General features: G+C 49.8%; 1 protein-coding gene across 1 annotated transcript in view; it reads left to right on the top strand.

The window, feature by feature from the left end:
* Positions 1 to 6,290, top strand: part of CHST13 (carbohydrate sulfotransferase 13) — a 66,313-nt gene extending 60,023 nt beyond the window's left edge. The window contains exon 3 of the mRNA XM_048859528.2: positions 3,822 to 6,290. Coding sequence (XP_048715485.1) covers positions 3,822 to 4,667 — 846 coding nt within the window. The 3' untranslated portion in view covers positions 4,668 to 6,290. The remainder of the gene's footprint in view (positions 1 to 3,821) is intronic.
* Positions 6,291 to 22,290: the final 16,000 nt, after the last annotated feature.

The raw sequence follows: 22,290 nt of genomic DNA, 5'->3' as shown, positions 1-22,290 counted from the left end.
CTTCCCAGTAAAAGCTTCCTCCTGCACAGTGCAACTTCTAGCAATGAATCTGCGGGTTTCAATGTAGGAGCCTGAATGCAAAGCATCAATGGGATGGAAGGCTTGTATTGGGTCCCAGGGTCCAAAGTGCTGTGTTTAGAAAGCTCCCAGCTAGCAAAGCACCCACAGCTTTGCCTGCCCAACCGAAGAAGGATCTTGAAGTGAGCCTTACAGGGACTGGCAGGGTGGCTGGGGGTCCATGCAGGCAGCCTGGGATAAGCAAACGGGCTCCTGGGGGAGAGGGGGTGATGTAACAATGGCGGACAGCTGTCAGGAAGCTTCAGGAGCAAGAATGTGAGTAATGCAAAGGTCTGGCTGCACCTTACCTCATGAGGCGGGAACTCTCTCCATGCGTGGTGAGCTGGGCTGACAGGATAATGATCCCAGTCTTGCTGGCTACTGAAGGAGCATCCAGCCAGAACCTGATTACAGGGATGGAATGATTTTAAGGCAACCCTTTTTTTATTATTATTCTTGAGCTTTTAAGGTCCACAAATATTGGGGGAAATACCTGGAGACCCAGAAAGAATACGGGCATGTTTATCAAATGGGAGGGTCATTGTGCAAGCTTTCCCGGCACAATTCTGCCAATGCACTTCCGTCCTGACCTACAGCACCCTCCTAGTCCAGTCCAGGGGTCCCCCCCCGTCTCAAGCCTGACTTCCAGTTGCTCCTGTTATTGTAGTCCAGGGTCCCCATCTGGCTCCGCTGCACCTCAGTCCTGGCCTGCAGCATCCCCTGATCTCCCCATGGGGCACCCGCAGAAGAAAAGGAGCAGTTTGCCAGAGCACTGTCACACCTGTGCAGGTTGACCCCTGAGGTGGCTCGGAGAGCAGGAACAGGAAGGGTGTTCCTTGCATGGGGGTGGCATGGAGAAAGGGGCAGGAGATGGTTGCGGGAGAAAAGAACTAACAGACTCATCTCTGAGGCATTATTGGTGAGGAGGAAGAGGAGGAGGGGAGGCAGATGGTGCGATAAGCAACCAGGTCAGAGAAGTAGGCCAGCAAGGAGCTCTGTACGGCCTTGTAGACAAGGCTGAGCAGTTTAAACTGTAGGGGATGCTCAGAGGGAGGCCAATTCAAATGCCAAGCCATGGGGGTTGTTCCCAGTCCTGTGGAAGATCCATCTCTCTGTGGTTTGGGTGGTGAAAGGTGCAGGAACAGAGGGGTGTGAAGGGAAACAAAGTGAATCCCAGGCTACAGAAATAGGACAGCGAGCAGCTATTCCCCTGGACAGTGGGGTGCCTGTCTGGAGGAGCAGAGTCTGAAGTGGAAGACACACTCAGCTTGCAACATGGGAGCCATCATCATGGTAAAGCGACAGCTGCACAAAAGCAGGTTTCTTTTAGCAGTGGGAGTGGTAGTTACTTAACTGTCATCATAGTCTGTGAGTTGGTAACACTCTGGGGCCTGCCTGGCAGTTTCCCTTATAGGGCCAGCCCTGAGTGGTATGGAGAAGCCACAGCAGTTGTCTTCTCCCTCTCTGCCAGCATTGATGGGAGCGGGTGGGCAGGAGAGGGAGGGGATCTAGCGTCCTGCCAGTGGCTTTACTTTGAAATCGCATGGTTCTAGTGGTTTTAAGACATTGCCGTGAGAGGGGAGCCCCTGCTACAGAGCTCAGATATCCAAACCTCCCCAGCTCTAGGTTTACAGAGCTAGAGGCTGGCGTGAAGTTGGAGCTGATCTTACCCAAAGTTTTTGGGGTAAGCTGAGATTTCGATCCAGAGACATCTCTGCTCGGCTTTTAGCAAAGCAGTAGAGCTGGTGGGAGAGGAGGCTCCGGGAGGAGAGGAGAGGAGGATTCGAAGCCTTGAGGGATGAGAAAGAAAATGTAAATGAAGCGCTCCTGGGCTGAAACCCGAGCCTTCTGCCTGCATCCTACTGCAAAGCGGGGCTGTGTTGGGGGATGTGGCGTCGGAGGAGGAGGAGAGACGTCCCTAGGCTTTGTGCAATGGTGAGGGAAGGCCCCGAATAGGAATCTGAATCTCCGGTTAATGAACTTGCCCTGCACAGCCCAGCCTGGGGCCACGTGCTGACCTCTGCCAAACCTTGGCTTTGCAGACAGCTCAGGCAGAAAGAGATGCGAAGTGGGGGGAATGGGGGAGGGTGTTTGGGTTGCTGGAGGCATCTCAAGACAGGTGTGATCACAATCATGTCCTGCGGCCAGTGGGACCGCTCCAGTTTCAGATGCTGAGCTGGCCTCATAGAAAACGAGGGGGTGGGGTGGCGTTGAGATGACTCGGGGGCATCTGCTTTCCTCGTCTGCTGACCCCAGGAGAATAATGTGAGCGGGGGAGAACTGAGGCCAAGGCAGGTCTAGCCCCCCCCCACCCCATCCCAGTCTTGCCAATCCAAGCTCTGAGGGGCTGCTCAGCAGGGAGCCCAGCAGATGGCTTTAGCAGCAAGGGTGATGCTGTCTGGCTGTGCAAGGATGGACAGCCTCTCATTCCCCTCCTGCCTTCCCATCTCTGTATGGGGTTTCTTCACTCCCCTCTGCACTGCAGGAGGCCCTCAAAGGGAGCTGTTCCTTTGCCTACCCACTCTGCAGGGCAAGTGCCAAAGGTCCCCTCTTCGCTTCCTGCATTAGGCACAGGGCAGGCCTCAGAATGGTTTGTGCCTTCAGTCCGCGCCGCTCTGCGGGTCATGCTTCCTTCCAGCCACAGCCCGAGCAGCCCCTCGTCCCTGCAAGGTGTGCACGTTCAATCCCGGCTGCCAGCCCCAAGGGGGTGCTAGAGACCGAACGTTCTTCTGCTCCCGGAGCCATAGATGTCCCTCTCACGAAACCCAAGGATGTTCTGACCCTACAGGCTCCAGCCTAAGGAGCAGGCAGTGCTGACAAAGCTGGGTGATGCAGGGCTCCTGACTCTGCCATCCAGAAAGCATGGGACTTGGAAACAGCTCATTCTCCCTCCCAGTTCCCTGCTGCTTTCCACACCTCTCTGAAAACGTGCACTTGAATCTGACTCATGTCCCAGCTGCCCGAACAGCCCCTAACATGGGAGCTGAGCCATGTGTTGGAGACTCACCTTCACCCAGCCTGCCCCCAGCCCTGAGAATATCCCCAGACCCCATCCCACAGAGGCTGCACAGGCAGGCTCCTAAGCAAGGCTGGTGGAAGGGATTGTAGCTTCCTGGTTGAAAACTCCCCTGCCCCCACGTTTCAAGGAGAGATTTCCAAGGACGTGAGTGAGGGTTGTGTGCCTAAATCCCTTTGACTTTCAATGGACGTCTACCAGGCTGCCCCTTGGGCCTTTGAAAACACCCCCTCAACATTCATGGTTTTTCCTCTATAGGTAACTCAGTTCAATTTAATTTTTCCCTAGCCAAAGGGAAGCCAATTCCTTGTATTACGAACTCCGTCCTGACCCCTTAATCTGTGCTAGCACAAGTGGCCAGTCTATATTTAGTGTGTATGTATTATAGCAATTTTTAAAGTAGAATTTCTCTCTTTGCTCCATTTTTCACAAGCGCGTGCTCTCTTTCTCTCTCTCCCTCTCTCTCTATTTGCTTCCACTCTCCTCCTTTTTCCCCATTGGATCTAAGTGTCAAGTGCCTCACAGCAATCAAAGCTCAGAGCTAAGGCAAAAAGTCCACATAGGTGAACTCCACAGCCTACAAGCAGAGCCCAGTGCTGGGGAGGGGAAAGCGTGTTCCACCAGAGCAGATTGGGAACATGGACTTCATGCTCTGATTCCCATGTCTGAACTCAGTACGTCTGGCTGGAGCCCAACTCCATTTTAAGTTCAGTTGGGCAATAATGATTTCCCTCTTGTCTCTCCCCAGTTCGAGCAGTCATCACTGCAGGCCACTCACCAGCAGAGGCGGGACCTGCTGAGCAGCGTTTGCAGTCGCTACACCCGCAAGCGGCGCCTCCTGACGCGCGATGATCTTCGCCACCTGGTGGTGGATGACGTGCATGGGCTGCTCTACTGCTACGTGCCCAAGGTGGCCTGCACCAACTGGAAGCGAGTCATGATGGTTCTGACTGGACAGGGCAAGTACCGGGACCCTCTGGAAATCCCAGCCAATGAGGCCCATGTCTCGTCCAACCTGCGCACCCTCTCCGAGTACAGCACTCCCGAGATCAACCATCGCCTGCGCAACTACCTCAAGTTCATCTTTGTGCGAGAACCCTTCGAGCGCCTGGTCTCGGCCTACCGCAACAAGTTCACCCGCCGCTACAACACGGCCTTCCACAAGCGCTACGGCACCAAGATCATCCGTCGGCACCGGCAGGAGCCCAGCAACGAGGCCCTGGAGCGTGGCGATGATGTGCGCTTCAAGGAGTTCGTCTACTACCTGCTGGACCCACGCACACAAGTTGAGGAGCCCTTCAACGAACACTGGGAGCGGGTGCACTCGCTCTGCCACCCCTGCATCATTCACTACGATGTGGTGGGCAAGTACGAGACACTGGCCGAGGACGCCAACTACGTCCTGCAGCTGGTAGGGGCCGATGCCAGTGTTAAGTTCCCCTCTTCCTCTAAGACCACCAGGACCACAGACGACATGACAGCCCAGTTCTTCGAGGACATCAGCCCCTTCTACCAAAGGAGACTCTTTAATTTATACAAAATGGATTACTTGCTCTTCAACTACTCCATCCCGTCATACCTGCGCCTCCGATGAGGGTGGTGGTAGAGGGGCCCTAGAGAACTGGGGACCTCACTCATTCTTAGCTACTCAAGACACCTCCTGCCTTCTCCCCACATGCTTGCTGTTTAGTTAATTCCTTTCCCCTCTGCCTCTCCATTCCCCTTCAAGCACGTGCATCGCATGCCGACGCCCTCATTGGGACTGACCATGTGGCGAGAGGCTGCCTTGTTGATTAGCACGCGGAATGCTTGGGCTGAAGCACCCCTAGCCCATTCCAGTGCCTGCGGTAGATTGTTCACAGAAGCAGGCTGCTATTGTTTAAACGGTCAACTTTTGTGTTTCCTTTAGATGCTAAGAGAATTCACTGCGGATCTGAATCTTGGGAAGGCTGCTTATTGGGGTAGGCTCCCTTCACGGCCTGTCCCACTAACTGAGTTGTTTGCAGCCTGGTCACGAGGGATCTCAACCTTTGATGGGCATGGGGAGGTCTGTCAGAATTTTGCATAGGATGATGAGAAAAGCAATAATTTGTGTATTGTTTTCTTTGTTCTTCTCCCTTCCCCCAAGCCACCCCCTTTCCCATTGATTGAGGAAGGGGGAACGTGAACCATCGATGTCGTCTTGTGATCTAGTATTTCTCTGTGGCAAAGCCTGTTTTTATTGCTTCTCCCTCATGCTCAGTTGGAATTTTAAATACTTTGTTTTATGTACATATAGAAAGAGAAGGACAGATTCATAATTGTAAATCGATGAAGCTGCATTGCTTTCAGTGAAACTGAACTGATTGACACCAGCAGAAGATTTGGCCTAGATATTGTGTGTGTGTGTCCTGACCAAATATGGTAATTAAAGACCCCATGACCCTTATGTGTAAGAGTAGTTGTCAACTGCTCTTTGGGTCAGGGACAGTTTTATTTTCCATCTATTTGGGGTCCCATTGTGTTAGGTGCTGTACAATCTGGTTGCCCTCTAAGGACTACCATAATATAAATGTTCAATAGTATTAATCCTTGTGTCCTGGCCAAATTCCAGTTTGGCTGCTTAAATGTGGCCTACCAAATATTCTTCTTCACCTCCTGCTATGCGGTGTAGCTGATGCTTCTCACTCCAGAGATGGCCGTATTTCACTGTTGGACCAAACAATTTACAGGCACTGTTTGTGTATCAGTTTGTTTGTAAAGCACTTTGGGAGGGGATGCACTATAGAAATGGGAGATACTTATGAAAAGATGACGCAGATTTCCGGAAAGGGTTGTGGGAAGAGCAAGAGAGAGAGTCTGTGTCTGTGTGTTTGTGTGTGTGAGAACAAAACATAGACATAGACACCTAGTGGAAGGTTGTTGGCTGGCTGGCTTTGGACAATTCATTACTTGAAGAAGAAATAAGAAAACCTAAGATTTTAATATCCAACCAGTCCAGATAGATGGATTTGCTTAGACAAAACAGCACTTCAGTCTTTACTCTGTTAAATTCAGCTTTGGCTCTGCATATAGAGCATCTCCTCTGTAAGTAAACATGCTGATAGCAGAATTACTGTACAGTGGTGTCTGCTGATTCTGTTGTGAATACTTGACTTAGTGCAATACAGTGGCAAGGTTTTTATAAAACTCCATTGTGCTCAGACTTAAGTCTTTGTAAAACAAATGTTTTCACTGAGTATTTTTCAGCTTGTTATTTCTTAATGTCTTTTGCCCTCTGCTTCAGAACTGCTCCTAAAATGCGGAAGTTCTGTCCTTGGTTATCACACTCTGGAAGGCCAAAGTGAAATCCAACTCTGGGAAAATCTCATCAAGTTTGGTAGTTGGGTTTGGATGAGCACTGGAAAAGTTCAGATGATGATCTGGAGTATCAGAACTGCTCTGCCAGACTGGATCTGAGAGCTCATGAAAATGGCCTTTCTTAGGCTATTTTGGCACTTCTCTATCTACCTGAAACCCAGAAGCACAGAAACATATAAAAATATTACAGAATGTGACCAGTGAATTTTGAACTTCTCAGAGGTTTGGATTGAATTTTTGCATGGAGGTTTTTGTGTTCATTGGTCTTACATTACCTGGCCATCTTTTGCCCATGCCTGTTGAAAACCTGCCTTGCTCACATTTCTGTGACACAGTGTCATGTTTTTGATAATTGATTGTAGTCATGGGTCAGATTTAGGACACCAAAAGGCTGACACCCGACTTAAACACCATGCACAGCACCAGAGTAGGTGGCCATTTCTTCTAAAATGATCAATAGTGACCTAGGACCAGATTGTAAAGGTGTTTTAGGCATTGCTATGCTCAGCGTTGCAATGCCAAAGTGATTTGTGAGCTTAAATCTCATTTTCAGAAGTGATTTAGGCCATTAGGAGTCTAAGTTCCATTGACAGTCGATGGGATTTAGACCTACAAGTGCCTGAATCACTTGAAAATGAGATTGAGGCTCCTAAATCAGTTTGGTGTTGCAATGCTGAACACAGCAATGCCTAAAATACCTTTTCAAATCTGGGCCATAGGTCACAGTGACGACATTTACAACAGTGGTTGTCCGTGGTAGGTTTCAGAGTTAGCACCCCATTGAGCTGAATGGAGCAATCCACAAACCTCTTAAAGCTGTTGCTTCTTCAGACTCACCACGACAATTTGACGTTTGTTTGTTTGCTTTGTTTTTTGTACCCATAAGATCTAGAAATGTGGTGGGTGGGTTGGTTTATTTTTATTTTTTTTTAATGAAAGCTTAACTTTTACAGAAACCAGGGAAGTGTCCAGAAATGTGGTGGCTGGTACTAGCCCACTCCAACCCCTGCTCTTAGCAGGACAAGAGACCCCACTACGGTGTTGTCTGTCTGGTCTTTCCTTTTCTGGCTACTGTTGATGACTGTGCCAGTGAGCCAGGTTAGGACCTTCACTATTGAGAGTGCTTGTGCACGTAACACCATTTGACAAGGAATATCTCTGTGATAATGAGGAGTACTTGTGGCACCTTATAGACTAACAAATTTATTTGGGCATAAGCTTTCGTGGGCTAAAACCCATGAATCATAGAATCATAGAATATCTGGGTTGGAAGGGACCCCAGAAGGTCATCTAGTCCAACCCCCTGCTCGAAGCAGGACCAATTCCCAGTTAAATCATCCCAGCCAGGGCTTTGTCAAGCCTGACCTTAAAAACTTCTAAGGAAGGAGATTCTACCACCTCCCTAGGTAACGCATTCCAGTGTTTCACCACCCTCATAGTGAAAAAGTTTTTCCTAATATCCAATCTAAACCTCCCCCCCTGCAACTTGAACTCCCTGTGATTGTATATGAGGACTGGGTGGCTCGGGATGGGGAATGGCCTGCATTGCCTTTCATCTTTAAGTTGTCACAGTTTGATAGCTGTTTGATCTCAGTCCCTGTCCTGGCAGACAGATATTCACATCAGCAAAACTGGACCCCTGAATGCCATTACTTAGCCAAGAGACCAGGCCCAAATGGGCCTGACAGATGGAAGTACCCTACCACCCATAGACATGGTCCCTTCAGGAAGGGGACAATGGAAGGATGAAGTTTATAACCCTTCTATACAATGCTGAACTGTCCATTGGAAGTCAATGGGACTTTTGCTTCTAGATAACCTAGGTGCTTTTGAAAATATCACCCTCATTGGGTTTTTTCCACCAATCATTCTGCATTACGTTGCTGTTGAACTCTTGGTTTTATTCTTGACAAAATAATGCCTTTAGCATTCCCGTTGATGTGAACTGAAATCTGTATACCCTCATGGAAAATGGCCTCTTTTTATTGCAAAGATAAGTGAGTTCTGACTGGGTTGGAGCGTTCCATGTACTATAAATGCTTTGCATTTGCCAAGCCAAACCAGCAAATTCAGCCCATGACCAAGGGCCCGTGAGTCCAGGCTTGGTATCAAAAGAGAACGGTGAGGACTGCCCGTTCCATCAAGAGGAGACAACACACTGGTATCATGCTGAGTGGTGAAGAGGGACAGTAAGTTACATATTTACATCCTTGTGCCTTCCCCTACCACAGCTACAAGGTAACTGCCCCTTCTCATGTCCCTGCTGTCAGAGGTAAGTGTGGGAAAGCCAATTTGTGTCTGTTTGATCCAAATGGAGTTATGGAGACACCATGAGGCCAGCTAGGAAAATTGCAATCCTTTTAATTTCCTATGGAATTCTGGGCACTATGTCCCATGATTTGTGAGTGGTATTTAAAAATTGAGCCGTATCCACTCTCCTCCATCTTCCTAGCAGCTCTAAGCCCCTTCTCTCACGGCTTAAGACATTTTCTGGGGGAATTCAGATTGCATAGAAGATTTTATGCAACTCAAAACTTTGCCTTCTCTTGGGAACATGACTCTAAGATGGTGGCTGTTGATGGATGACATGCCCACAAAAACCCAGAGAGTGAATCAGAAACATGGGGTGATGACCACCTCTATAGAGAACATGGAGATAACAGGTTCTGAGGAAGTCAGTGGTTCTGGGCTCTCCAAAGGATTCTGAATCAGGGCAGTTAGTAGCCTGCATGTGAATGTATCCAAACAGAACAGATGCTAGAGCCCTATCATAGCAAAGTGATTTACGTATAGCAAACCTGCTTCTGACTATGGAGGCACCGATTCTTTGTATGTAGAGAGGAGCTAGTCTGGTAATGATGAGGCTGAAGGGAGGTCAGGCCAGAGAAGCATATTGGGACCCAGAGCAGAAGCACCGTTTCCAGGGTCTCTCACTGCCAAGCATGGTGCCTTGTGCCAAACTTTGAGGAAAGTTTGCTGGCCGCAGAAGAGAAGATGCAGGAGGACAAGGAGAGCTTGAGGAACACAGCTGAGATGGGAAGAGACAAGTTCCTACCCTTCCTTCTAGGCAGGGTGGCTGACCGGGCACACATGGGGAGACTCCTGGTGCAGCTGGCTGGCTTTTCTTGAGTGAGCCCTGTTCTCCTTAATTCTGACCATGGCCAGACTCTGCTCTCCAGGCAGTGATGGTCAATTGCCCTGGTATACTGCAGATTTTCAATTCAGATCCAACAGCATCAGCACCTTCAAAGCTTGTGCATCAGGTGAGCTGGGATGTCGTATACTAATTATCTACCTTCATTTTTATTTAGATCCTGTCACCATGGTATCTGAGCCTCACTCTTCTCTAGCAGAATCCAGCCAGGGACCTGCATGTGCTTTGCAGACATGAATTAAACCTCATAACTTAAGTTCCTGCAAGATTGACATGTATCATTCCCATTCTGCAGGTGGGAAGCTGAGAAGCAGCCCAAAGTCACCCAGCAAATCAGCGACAGAGTCACGAATAGACCCAGGTCTCTTCATTCCAAATCCTCTGCAATAGGCACAAAGGCCCAGCTTTCTACTCCTTAGTTCCTTTCTTTTAGTGCCTCTGACCTACTCTTCTGAGGAGATACACGTTTGCCAGGAACATCATGGTACTCCACTTTCCCACTTCCTCACATGCATGGTGCCAATGCGTTTATGAATCCTAGAGAAGCAAAGGTTTTGGCTGGTGAGTTTGTTGAGGTATGTAGCAGTATAGCATCCAGCTGCTTCTCCCCTAGCTAGCAGGAGGAAAATCTGTCTTTGCAGAAAGCTCTGTAGCTGTGATTTGAAGATACAACAAAAAAATCGATCTTTGGAGCTAATTGGGGCCATTTTTACACAGTCACTTTTCTGTGCGCCTGTCTTGTCACCATATGTGATAGAATTCTATTTCTCCTGACCTGATTGGTGCATTAATTGGAATTGCATTAATTATCTCTCTCTCTCCGCAAAGCCCCCCACTTTGGAGCAGCTGCAGCAAACCATTTATCATTCCCTTGTGCTGAGGAGTCCAAGGCACTTCATGTGGTTTCAATCTTTGTCAATTAGAGTGCAGTGCATTGCATAAAAGGATATAATCTGCCCCCTTTCTCACTGCACTAATCAATAAACTGCCACCAAATGGCCAGCCGTTCATCCCCTTACTCTGCTGTAGAACGCAGCGCTCTCCAGAGGGCGCTTGACATGGAACTGTAATCAATTCAGTTCAACATAAAACCAAAGATTTCAGGCAGCTCAGTAATAAATCTTCCTTCTCCTCTGCCCCCTTCCCGCTCCCCTGGGAAACTTCAAAACTGGATCTAATTACTGGAAAGAGCAGAAGTAGCTGCTGTGATAATCTCACCCTGCTGAAAGGCCAGTGTGTAGTATGGGAATTGTGACCTTGTCTACACCCACAGTTGCACCGGTGCAAACCCCTGTGTAGACACTCCTATTGTGCTTTAAGAGCGGATTATTTCAGTTTAATTTAAGCCTGTTCCCATTTGAAGTAAACCAAGAGCATCCACTCGGACTTTCGTACTGGTTTAGCTAAATCAATTTAAATTCAAACCTTTAGTTAAACAGGTAGAAATCTGTGTGTAAAGCCCAAGGATTGTTCTGGGACTCGGAAGACTTGGGTTTAATTCCCTGATTCGACACAGCCTTTCTGTGTGATTTTGGGCTAGTTGTGTCGTCTCTCTGTGACTCTATTCCCCATCTCCCTCACAGAGGGCCTGCTGAATTCTTTAGAAATCAGTCACACTTTTTTCAATGGAATGCTCTGTGTGAATATGATGGCAGGTGCCCAGACTGGTAGGCACAAGAGAGCTACACATTGGTTATCCATTGATCCAGTTCTTCTGTTCACTGCCTATGGCTTTTGGCTGCATGGACCACGCCACGGGCTGAACCTTTGCTTTGGGACTCGCCGTTTTTCACGGTGTGGTGTGAGAAGAGAGATTTCTATATTTTTGCTCCACTTTAATTCTCTCTCGTGCAGGGCATGGCTCTCTCTTATTCATTTGTTCTGGGTGGGTCCTTAATCTTGAGCTGCTTCTGCTTGAGAAACAAACTTTTGCCCCAGCCTCCTTCCCAAAGGGTGAAAGCAGCAAGCTGAGCACTAGCAGCTATTTAAATAAAGTGAAGTTGGCTCCTAAATTTCCTTTAATGGCCCCATCTGCACTGATGGAGTGACAAAGTAACCCCCTACCACCGTAAGTAACTAGCCTTGCAGTTGGAGAGCCAAATCCTGTCCCATTGGAATAAAGGGATTTGTGCCTAGATGAAGGGGGAATGCACTGTACTTTTGGCATGGTCTGGGCTGAGATCACAGCCAGAACTTTAGTAGAGTTTGGATCTGGACTGTGGCTTGACCTCATCCCTACTGAACAACGTATCCATGTGTCATGAAGGCAGATTCTGTATGAACCCTCGGTTTTGGCTGAGTGACACCAGCAGGTACCCCACAATTAGCTTAGCAGAGTGCGCTGTACCTTGGCTGTATGCATGAAGGAAAATCACTTCAAACCCTGGAAAGCTAACTCTGGGTTAGTCGCTGTCAGAGAATAGAAATGAATGGAAAATCCAGGTCAGCTCAGCCGTATGTGAGGAATGAATGTGCAAATCCTGCTGTAAAAAACAACAGCAGCCCTATCATATTCTGGGGTGCAATGCAGACTAGTGAAGGGTTGTATCACCACCTGCCCTGCAACCTGGGGTGTCCCGCAATGCTTTGCTGCTGTAGCTCCCAACCTGGGCACTTCATAAACAGCATGGAGGTTACACCCACAGTGTCTGTGTATAGGCACAGCCCTGACCCCAGCTTCCTGTCAGCAACACACTCTGGCTTCTTGTAGCCTTGGTTACTACTTGCAGGGTGACCACAACGCACTCCAAGTCTTATATTTTCCCTCTCCTGGGAAAGTAGAGAGTACTCAGATAGTACAGGGCTGTTGCCCCTGCAAGGGGTCAATACACAACAGTTCGTTCTTTTAATTGGCGTTACCAAAAAATTCCTTTTAAACACCGGATTAGTTTTGATTAAAAAATAAAACAACATCTCTCTCAGTGTACTTAACTAAACATAAGTGAATAGAAGAATAAGGCAAAGTCAGACATGGTTACAAGAAAAATAAAGACAAAACGCTTTCTAGCAACTAAAACTTTACAAACTAGACTTGGGTTCAAGGTAAAAATCCTTCCACGATCCTAGCAACAGGCTGCCTGAATTCTCAAGTCAGGATCTGCCCCAAAAGGCCAAAGGGCTGGTTCCTCTGTCGTCTGAGAGGGCATATGCACGCAAGAGAGAGACTGGTGTGTTTTTGCCCCTCACTTTTATAGTCCAATCCCCCTTTTAAGTGGATTAGTCTGAGGCTTACCCCTGAAAGCAAAATTTACTCAAAGAAGGCAACATGGGGATGGGGGTACAGGTGCCCCTGTGCTCTTTCTTTTCCCCTGTGTATGCTGAAATGCAGATTTGCTGTCTCAAGGACCCTGTTTACTACTTATACATAAACTGAGATTAAACACACATGCCTTTGTTTAAGCTAGACCTGCTAAACCACTCCTGCCTAAGCAGGGGTATGTGGGTTTGAACATGTGCTACCACCATCATATAGGGGGAATTTGTAACTTTACAGATCATGTTGCTACATCTATTTCACCATGATATCATTGACCAGTGAGTTACTAGTTTTTGATTTTGTACAAAGATTATTACAATAGTGTGTAGGCTGTGAATACAGGGGTGCATTCAGTCACAAGCCCTCAGATGGTACTTATTTAAAAATTGAATCCTTCCCATTGATCGTAAGATGCTTCCACCTGTGCGATACCCATCAGGCATTGTGAGAGACACAGCTCTTGAGTCAAGGTGTTGAAATGGCAGAGGGTGAGTTCTGGGGAATGTACAGTTCCTTCAACAGCAGCAAATCCTTAAACAAGAGGAAGGGGATGTGGCCTAGTGATAAGGGTGGCTCAGAAGCCCTGTGTTGTGAGCTGTAAAGTAGGGGTGTGTGTGTGTCATGATCTTTACCAAAGTGGCTTGAGATTCCTGGATGAAAGGTGCTGTACACATGCGAAAGGAGGGGCAAAAGATCAACTCTCAGGCCTCACAACCTTGACAAGTTTACACTGAGCAATATGAGGAAACTTGGGGTTTAGTCCACTGCATTGCTGTGTCACTTAGGCCCATATTGGCAGAAGTACCCTCTGTTTCTTTTGATGTCCAACCTTAAATGCCTACGGCCTAATTTTTCAGTGCTGCGGTGCAGCCACACAACCCAGTGACGTCAGTTGGCATTGTGGCTGCCTGACACTGCTGAGCAGTTGCGGTTGGGCATCCAAAAAATTAGGGGCCACTTTGGTCTTTCTCTCCTTCAGCACTTCAGAGGCTCCAACTGTAAAATGGGTGTGCGGGTACTTACTCCTGCTTCTCAAAAATGCTTTCAGATCTATAGAGGAAAAGCTTCCGGTAAGCATGTTAAGGCAGGGGCCGGGCCTTCCTGTGTGTTTATACAAGGCCTGACACAACTGGGCCAGATCCTATTTGGGATCTCTTGGTGCTATTGCAATACAAATGCATAAAAATGCAAATTACCGTATATATTATAAACTTAAAAAAACTGATGGCTTTAATGCTCTGCTTTTCTGGCATCACAGTGGCGAAGGGAAAGACAGAGCCTTTCTCTAAGCAGTCCCAACTACACTGCTCTTCATTCTTCAGACCATAAACCATATTTCCTGTACAGCCTGATATTAAACACCCCTCCCCCCACCCCGCCCAGCGGCTTATTTAATGACATAAAGGTTCTTCTGCCAGTGAAACAAAACTGAGATTCAGTGATGCCAAGGTTTCCTTTCAGCGCTTCTTGGGTGACACTGATTGCCTTGTTTAACCAACTGGAGGAATAAACAGGCTTCCTGTGAAGGGGAAAAATACAGCTGTGTTGTCAAGTATGTCTTTGGAGACAGTGTTCGTCGTGAAGGTTTTTTCATCCCCCCCCCGCCCCCCAGATTTGCTTGTGTTTACCTGTTGGCTCTTGCACCCTGGGAGAATGCTGCACTTCTAACCAGGCATTGCTTCTGGAAAAACACTGGCTTATGCTATGACCGCCGCTGGTGAGGTTACGGGGGCAGTGTATGCTGGGGAATACTGCTCCCCCTCTCCCCCTGCACCAACCCTATTCCCTCCTCCGGTAGGAGGCCGAAGTCATCGCCTCCTTTGCTGAAAGCAAGTTCTAGCTGCAGTGGTGATGCTCCTCAGCTGGCCACGGGTCAGGCTGTTCCTGCAGTCCCAGCCCTTTTGTTCCTCAACAGTGAAGGCATAATGGAACAAGAAGGGGATCTTACCAAGGGAAAGGGGCAACTTCTGCTCTCTTACATGGGGGTAAAGCAGGAGTAACTCCACTGAAGTTGCAGTTCTGCAACAGGATGCAGGTGCCTAACTCCCTGTGGATTAGGCACCTAAAGCCCTTTGAGTTCTGGCTTTAAGTCCTCTAAACCAGATGCTTTCAGTAAATAAGGCTAAATGGGGCAAGGTGCTAGCTCACCAGGCAGCTCGGGCCACCTGAACATGAAATCGGGGGGGAGTCCCCTCTCACAGTGGCTTCACACTGCTGTAACTCTATTGACGTAATTTCCAGAGCAGAATCAAGCCTGTGGTGCTTTGTTCTGCGATGGATGCAGTGGAAGTGGTAGCGTGGGTTAGATGGCAGAGTAGCAGACACTCCAGTGGTCTATTCTTCCTGTAACTTGTGGGAGCTTGAGCGTTAACTGCTCTGGGCCTGTTGCCCCACCTCTAAACTGTAGATAATGCTAGAGGGGTGCATACTTGATTACGGCTAGACTCTGCACTCACTGCGCACACCTGTGACTCCTTGCAGCCCTTCATTTCCCCCACCCCCTGCCTGTGTGCTACCCTACCCTCCCCCACTATTTCAGGGGCTCCCAGCAACCTCTCCTAACGCCCTTCCTCATGCCAGAGATTCTGTGTGTTGCCTGGTCTCCTCTCCCCTGCATCCCAGGGTCTCACATGTCCCACCCCCATTCAAGGCATTTGCGTACCCCGTCCCCCATTCCTCCGCCCACCAGGTTCTGTGTGTCCTCGGTTAACCCCTCCTCCTCACTCGATATCAGACTATCCAATTCTCTGCAAGGGCTCTGTGTGCTGCTCATTGCCTCCTACGTAGGGTGTCCATACATCCCGTTTTGGCCAGGGCAGTCCCCTTTTTAAGCCCCATCCCGGATGGTCCTGTCTTCTTTTGGCAAAACTCGGCTTTTGTCACATATTGCTTTTGCCAACTGATCAAGAGCAAAAGGAACAAACGTACACTTTTCCAAAAAGTGGGGTGTGTCCCCAGGGTTGGGGGGGGTGGCGAGGTGTCCAGCCCGTAGCCCTGGGCGCTGTGGGGTTGGGCCATGTGGTAATGCCAGGTGGTTCAGGCCAGCCCTACGCAATGTCCCATTTTTTACTTTGGGAAATATGGTCACCTTACTTCTATGCCTATTACAGGGACTCTGTGTATCTCCTTTTTCCGCTACCTTTCTGCCCCCTGGCTGTGAAGGGACAGGCGGCTGGCTGGTGCTTTCTCTCTCGCACGTGCTTTCCCTCACCCTGGAGCAGGTTCTGTGGTGGCAGCATGCTGGAGGGAGGGAGCCATAAAGCTGCCTTGCCTCTCTTCGCCCTCGGGCTACCCTGACTGGTTGCGGTCTTGGCTACACTATAGAGTTTTGTTGACTAAAGGTATGCTGATGTAACCCACACACCTCCTGGGTGTGGTGCTCTGTTCCCCTCTAGTGGCACTGAGTTGAGGCTCATGCATTTAGCTCCAGAGGTCCCACGTTCACGCCCTCCTGCCAACGACTGGGGTCTGTCGGTGTTACACTGACATAGAGCAGCTGTTTTAATTAAACCGCTGCTGCATGTCCACACTACGCTCCTTGTGCCAGCAGACTGCATCCACACTAGCAGCTTGTGCATTCCCACAGAGAGCAGTGCACTGTGGGTAGCTATCCCACTGTGCAACTGGCCGCGGGGTGCTTCAGGAAGGGGTTGCGGTGCCTCATGGGGCAGGTGCAGTGTCGGAGGTGGCAGGTTTTTCCATCCCATCATTCCATGGACAGCCTACTGGACTGCCAACTGCCTTTCAACTGAAGGGGTGGGGGCGGAAGAGACCGTGTGCGAACTGGGACAGTGTGTATGTGGGAGAGAGACACACACATACACAGCAGCACACACTCTGTCTCTCTCACATACCCCCCCCCCCACATACACACACGCTTCCCCACCAGCACACACTCTCACACACACCCCCCCCCACAGTGTGTGCTGGGGGAGTGTGTGTGTTGCGGGGGCCGACATGCTGGCTCTAAGTTCAGACAAACCAATCTGCACAGCACAGCAGGAGCTCCCCCATGTCCCCTCTGCAGCAGCAGCCCGCTGTGCCTGCCCGTGTTCCTCGTGCTGGGGAGAGCAGGATTCCTGCCGAGTTCGCCCACAGACCAACGAGCCGCACCCTGCGCTGTTGACAGTAGCGGATTAGCCACTGGGCCGATAGGGCCGATAGGGCCCTGGTCAACTGGGAGGCCCCAGAAAAAAAATCCACCGCTCAGTGCCCCTGCCACTGGGCAAAGCCCCAGTGCCCCGACTCTGCTCCTCAGCAGAAGCCATGGGACAGGGGAAGACACCCGCGCCCACCCCATCCCTGGCAGAAGCCCCCCAGCATCCCTCAACCCTGTTCCTGGCAGAAGCTGTGGGACGGGGGAAAGACCAAGCCCCTCCCCCACCATCCTAGCAGAAGATGTGGGGCGGCAGGGGAAGCCCCCACCGGCAGAAGCCTCCGGACAGTGGAAGACCCAGTGCCTCCCCTTCCCTGCCGACCCCATCCCCGGCAGAAGCTGTGGGGCAGCAGGAGACGCCCCAGTGCCCCGACTTGATCCCTGGCAGACACGCTGGGGGAGCGGGGCGGGAGATGCCCCAGTGCCCAGACCCTGGGCCCCCACACAAGCGCAGGGCGTGGCAGGAGAAGCCCGAGCACATGGACCCCTGCTGGGGCCCTGGGACTGGAGGAGCTTGTACGCCCTGGCAAGGCGCAGAGACAGGGCTTCTCCAATCTTGGGGCCGAGGGAGGAGAAAGGAGCAAATGGGTTTGGGGGCACAGTGGGGGGGAGTGTTGCCAACTTTCTAATTGCAGAAAACCGAACACCTTTAACTTGCCCCTGCCCCGTCTCCAAGGCCCTGCCGCTATTCACTCCATTCCCCCCTCCCTCCATCGCTCACTCTCCCCCACCCTCACTCACATCCTCATTTTCACCGGGCTGGGGCGGGGAGTGTGGGGGCTGAGGATGAGGAGTTTGGGGTGTGTGTGGGAGGGGGCTGGGCTGGGGCAGTGGGTTGGGGCGTAGGAGGGGGTGAAGGTGCTGGATGGGGGTGTGGGGTCAGTGTGGGGCTGAGGAGTTTGGGTTGTGGGGGGGGGTGGCTGGGCTGGGGGGTTCAGAGTGTGGGAGAGGGCTCCATGCTGGGGGCCGGGGGCGGTGAGGACACTGGCTGGGGGTGCAGGCTCTGGGGTGGGGCTGAGGATGAGGGGTTTGAGGTGAAAGAGGGGGCTGCCAGGGCCCTGCAGCCCCTAAGTGCATGGGCGGCCAGGGAGGCTCTGAGCGCTGCCCTCACACCCACAGGTGCCACTCCTGCAGCTCCCATTGTTCGCGGTTCCCGGCCAATGGGAGCCACAGAGCTGACACTCAGGGTGGGGGAAGCGCAGTGCCACCCGGCCGCCCATGTGCCTAGGGGCTGCAAGGACCTGGCGACCGCTTGTGGGCGCCGCCATGCCGCCAACCGGACTTTTAATGGCCCCGTCAGCAGTGCTAATTGCAGTTGCCAGGGTCCCGTTTCGACCGGGCGTTCCCCGAGACAACTGGACGCCTGGCAACCCTAGGCGCATGCCTGTGTAGCTGGAATGCAGGGCAGCAGCGTTCAAAACAGACAGCAGTGTGGTCACGATGGGCATTGTGGGATATTGGGGTAGGCCCATTATGGCGCCATAATGAACGGCAGCATCTACAGTAACACGTTGCTTTAACTTTCCCGCAAATAGCCCTATGCCTCTCGTGGAGGCGGTTTTATTTTTGTATGCAAAACAACAGAATTTTGCCACTAAAAGTAGCTTTGCAGTGTGTGCACCTCCACTGCTTTGTCGGCAAAAGGCAAAACTATGTAGTGTATGTTAGGATATAGATATTCAGGCCTGTCTGTAAAGGCCTATACTCTAAGAATTTAGGTGTATTCTTATCACTTGGCTAGTTCTAGAGGTATAAAAGAGAGAATCAAAATCACTGTCGGCCAGTGTAAGGGCCTTCTCTTACTGTGACAGTCTGAGGCCCTGTTCTTAGGCTAAGGCCTTTGGCTAAGCAGCAGAGGCAGCCATAAGCTGGGAAGCGACTGGTCACATCCTCACATTCCAAACTAGTCACATTGAAATAAGGTGCTATTGGGCTCTTAGGAATACAATCCTGTCCTGATAAAGCCTATCGCCTCCAGAGAAAGGGAAGTGCCCAGAAGATGTAAAAGGAAACTTAGTTTGATAGCATCCTGTCTGGCAAGAACTCACTTATCAATAGCTGGGATGTGAAATCCTCACTTCTGTATTGTTTTGTCATTATAGTTCCCACTTTGCCATTAGAAAAGGAGTACTTGTGGCACCTTAGAGACTAACCAATTTATTTGAGCATGAGCTTTCGTGAGCCCGCTCAAATAAATTGGTTAGTCTCTAAGGTGCCACAAGTACTCCTTTTCTTTTTGCGAATACAGACTAACACGGCTGTTCCTCTGAAACCTGTCACTTTGCCATTGTTTGTCTGTATAATCTCTGTCTGGGTCTGTGATTGTTTCTGACTGCTGTATAATTAATTTTGCTGGGTGTAAACTAATTAAGGCGGTGGGATATAATTGGTTACATAATCATGTTACAATATGTTAGGATTGGTTAGTTAAATTTCAGGAAAATGATTGGTTAAGGTATAGCTAAGCAGAACTCAAGTTTTACTATATAGTCTGCAGTCAAGCAGGAAGTGGGTGTGTGCGGAATGGGGGTAGGGAACTTGGAATCATGTTTTGCTAAAGGGGGAAATGGGAACAGGGAATGGGGGTGGGGAAATTGGAATCATGTTTGGCTAAGGGCAGGAATGGGAACGGGAACAGGGACACAGGTATGGCTCTGTAGTGTCAGAGCTGGGAAGGTGGACACTAAGGAAGGAAACTGTACTCATGCTTGCTGGACGTTCACCCCAATAAACATCGTATTGTTTGCACCTTTGGACTTCGGGTATTGTTACTCTCTGTTCATGCGAGAAGGATCAGGGAAGTAAGTGGGTGAAGGAATAAGCCCCCTCACAGTGTAGGGAAGGCTTGAGACTGCACCCCAGAGCTGCTAAGACGCTCTCAGGAGGGAGACCAAGGAGCAACTCTTGAAGTGCTATGGGGTTTTCTGATTCTCATCGAGTTTGTTTGGGTTCAGCCTATGGGTGCCTGACCCATTCCCTGCAACTTTAGAATTGCTTGGAAACGGGGTCTCAAAGGCTATCACCTTACATCCAGACGGAGAAATGTGATTCAGGTTGAATGTAGAGCTTCTCTTCTCTCAGCCAACTATATGCTTAGCTTCCAGGGATGGGGTTTTGAGGCTGAGTGAGCGTATCTTTGACGTGGTAACTACCTTATTACTATTAGTGTAAGCAGTGTCAGGATGCGCTCCACCCTGACATCTGGTGGTGAGGTGTGGCAAGTTGTGGAAAAGAACTTCAGGGGCTGATCTCATTTGCATAGGCACACCCACCCTGCCTAGAATGAGGCCAAAGCTGCCCAAATGGTCACTTTGGCTGCTGTGGGATCCTCAGTGTCTCTGTTATTGGGGCAGGAAGAATAAATTGTTATTATCCTGATTATGGGAACTGTGCTTGGAGCTGTACTTGGCCTTTTGTTATGATGGAGGGACTCACCATCAACTAAGTAGCACTCGCTAGGTAAGGGTCATGGGTTCCAAAACTCTGTGAATTGAGAGAGGCTGGGGATAAGTATTAATACTTGGTGGTATGGGCCCCTTGGTGAGGGCCTTACATGCTAATTGCACTTCCTCCTCTCTCTACTGTGGAATATCAGAGCTAATTTTGATTTTATTAGAAGTCTAGTTACAGACTGCTGAGCTCACTCTGGGCTAATAGTGTACCAGCACTGCGGCTTCCCTACTACAAGCTGAATTCACCAAAGAGCTGACCTGACTAAGAGGTGAAATCACTGAGTGTTGTGTTAAGTAGTGGCGGAGCCTGAAGCTATATTGTGGAGCAGTTTGTGGGATGGCTGGAGTGCCTTGTGGACAGGCTGGTGGAGCAGTTCATAGGACGGTGGGAGCTGCTGGTGGGACACGGAGCAGTTCGTGGGACGGCGGGAGCTGCTGCTGCTACTGGTGGGCTGCAGAGCGGAGCTGAGCAAAGCAGCTCATGGGGCGGCTGGCAGAGCGGAGCGAAGGCCTATGGAGCTGTGGGGCGCTCAGCTTCTGATCATGTAAGGTGCCTCTTACCCCTGCCCCCATCTCCACCCAGGTTGGGAGGTAAAGCTCTGCAGATAAACTTTAGAACTCTGGGGCTGCCCTGACCAGGGACAGAGACTTTTGGGTCATTGGACTTTTGGGACTTTGGGTGATTTGGGGTTGCTGGACTTAAGAACCAAAGGGAAAGGGGCACGCCCCAATTTGCTTGGGGTGGGTTTTTTTGCTCATGGGTTGTGTTATGAATCCCGTTGGTGGTGTTTCCCCAACATAATGCCACATTGTTTCTCTCTGTTATTAAAATGCTTTTTGCTACACTCAGACTCTGTGCTTGCAAGAGGGGAAGTATTGCCTCTTGGAGGCGCCCAGCAGGGGTGGTATATAGTTGTCCCAGGTCACTGGGTGGGGGCTCGACCCGGTTTGCATTGTTATTGGAATGGATCCCCTAGATATTGAACCCGGCCCTTGTTGCTGCCAACTCTGACAGGCAGAAGGGTTATATTAGTAATGGCTGACGGTGTGAACTGTTGATCTTAGTGCTGGGTTTTACTCAGTTTACAACATGCTGGTGTCATGGCAAGAATGACTCTAAAGTGAACTGGGCATTTGCTACCTGAGAGACAAGTGCCTTTCAGATTACTGGAAAAATCTCATTCTATCCCTGCCCAAGGCAATCCGTGTTTTTCACTGTTCTCACAAGAAAGGTTTAAAAATGGAGAGAAAAGTGGACTCCGCCCCTTCCTCCTTTTAAAATTGGATACTAGATCCATCTAAATGCAGGCTCACGTGGCTTTTCACCGAGTTACGTATAGTTCTGGGACCCAGACGTGCCAGTGCTCCAGGCAAAGAACTTCCACTTAAGCCAAGAGGATTTTTATGCCTGGAACAGTTGCAGGTCCGCCTTTTTGGGGCTTGTTTCCCCACTGCCCTCAACTTTGTGTTATAATATCTTTGCAAAGCAAATGCAAAAAAACCGCTACCACCACAGAATGGTAGAAAATCCTCTTTGCACAGATATGAATGACAACACAAAGAGCAAGACACAGAAAATCAGGACCTCTGGCATCGATAAATCCCAGAAATGAGTTAACAGTTTAGCACCAAGATCAGGTCTATATCACAAAGGGACTTGCTTGTATTTTCCCCACGTTGAGGCCCATTTTCAAATTTGGTCACGTGCACATCAGCCTATTTACCTGCTGCCTTAGCACTAAAGCTAAATCTTGTTACAGGTTTCAGAGTAGCAGCCGTGTTAGTCTGTATCCGTAAAAAGAAAAGGAGTACTTGTGGCACCTTAGAGACTAACAAATTTATTAGAGCATAAGCTTTCGT

Source organism: Caretta caretta, chromosome 7, assembly GCF_965140235.1.
Source record: "Caretta caretta isolate rCarCar2 chromosome 7, rCarCar1.hap1, whole genome shotgun sequence".
Classification (NCBI taxonomy): domain Eukaryota; kingdom Metazoa; phylum Chordata; order Testudines; family Cheloniidae; genus Caretta; species Caretta caretta.
Note: the sequence above shows the minus strand (reverse complement) of the source record. Positions and strands in the feature narration are given on the sequence as shown.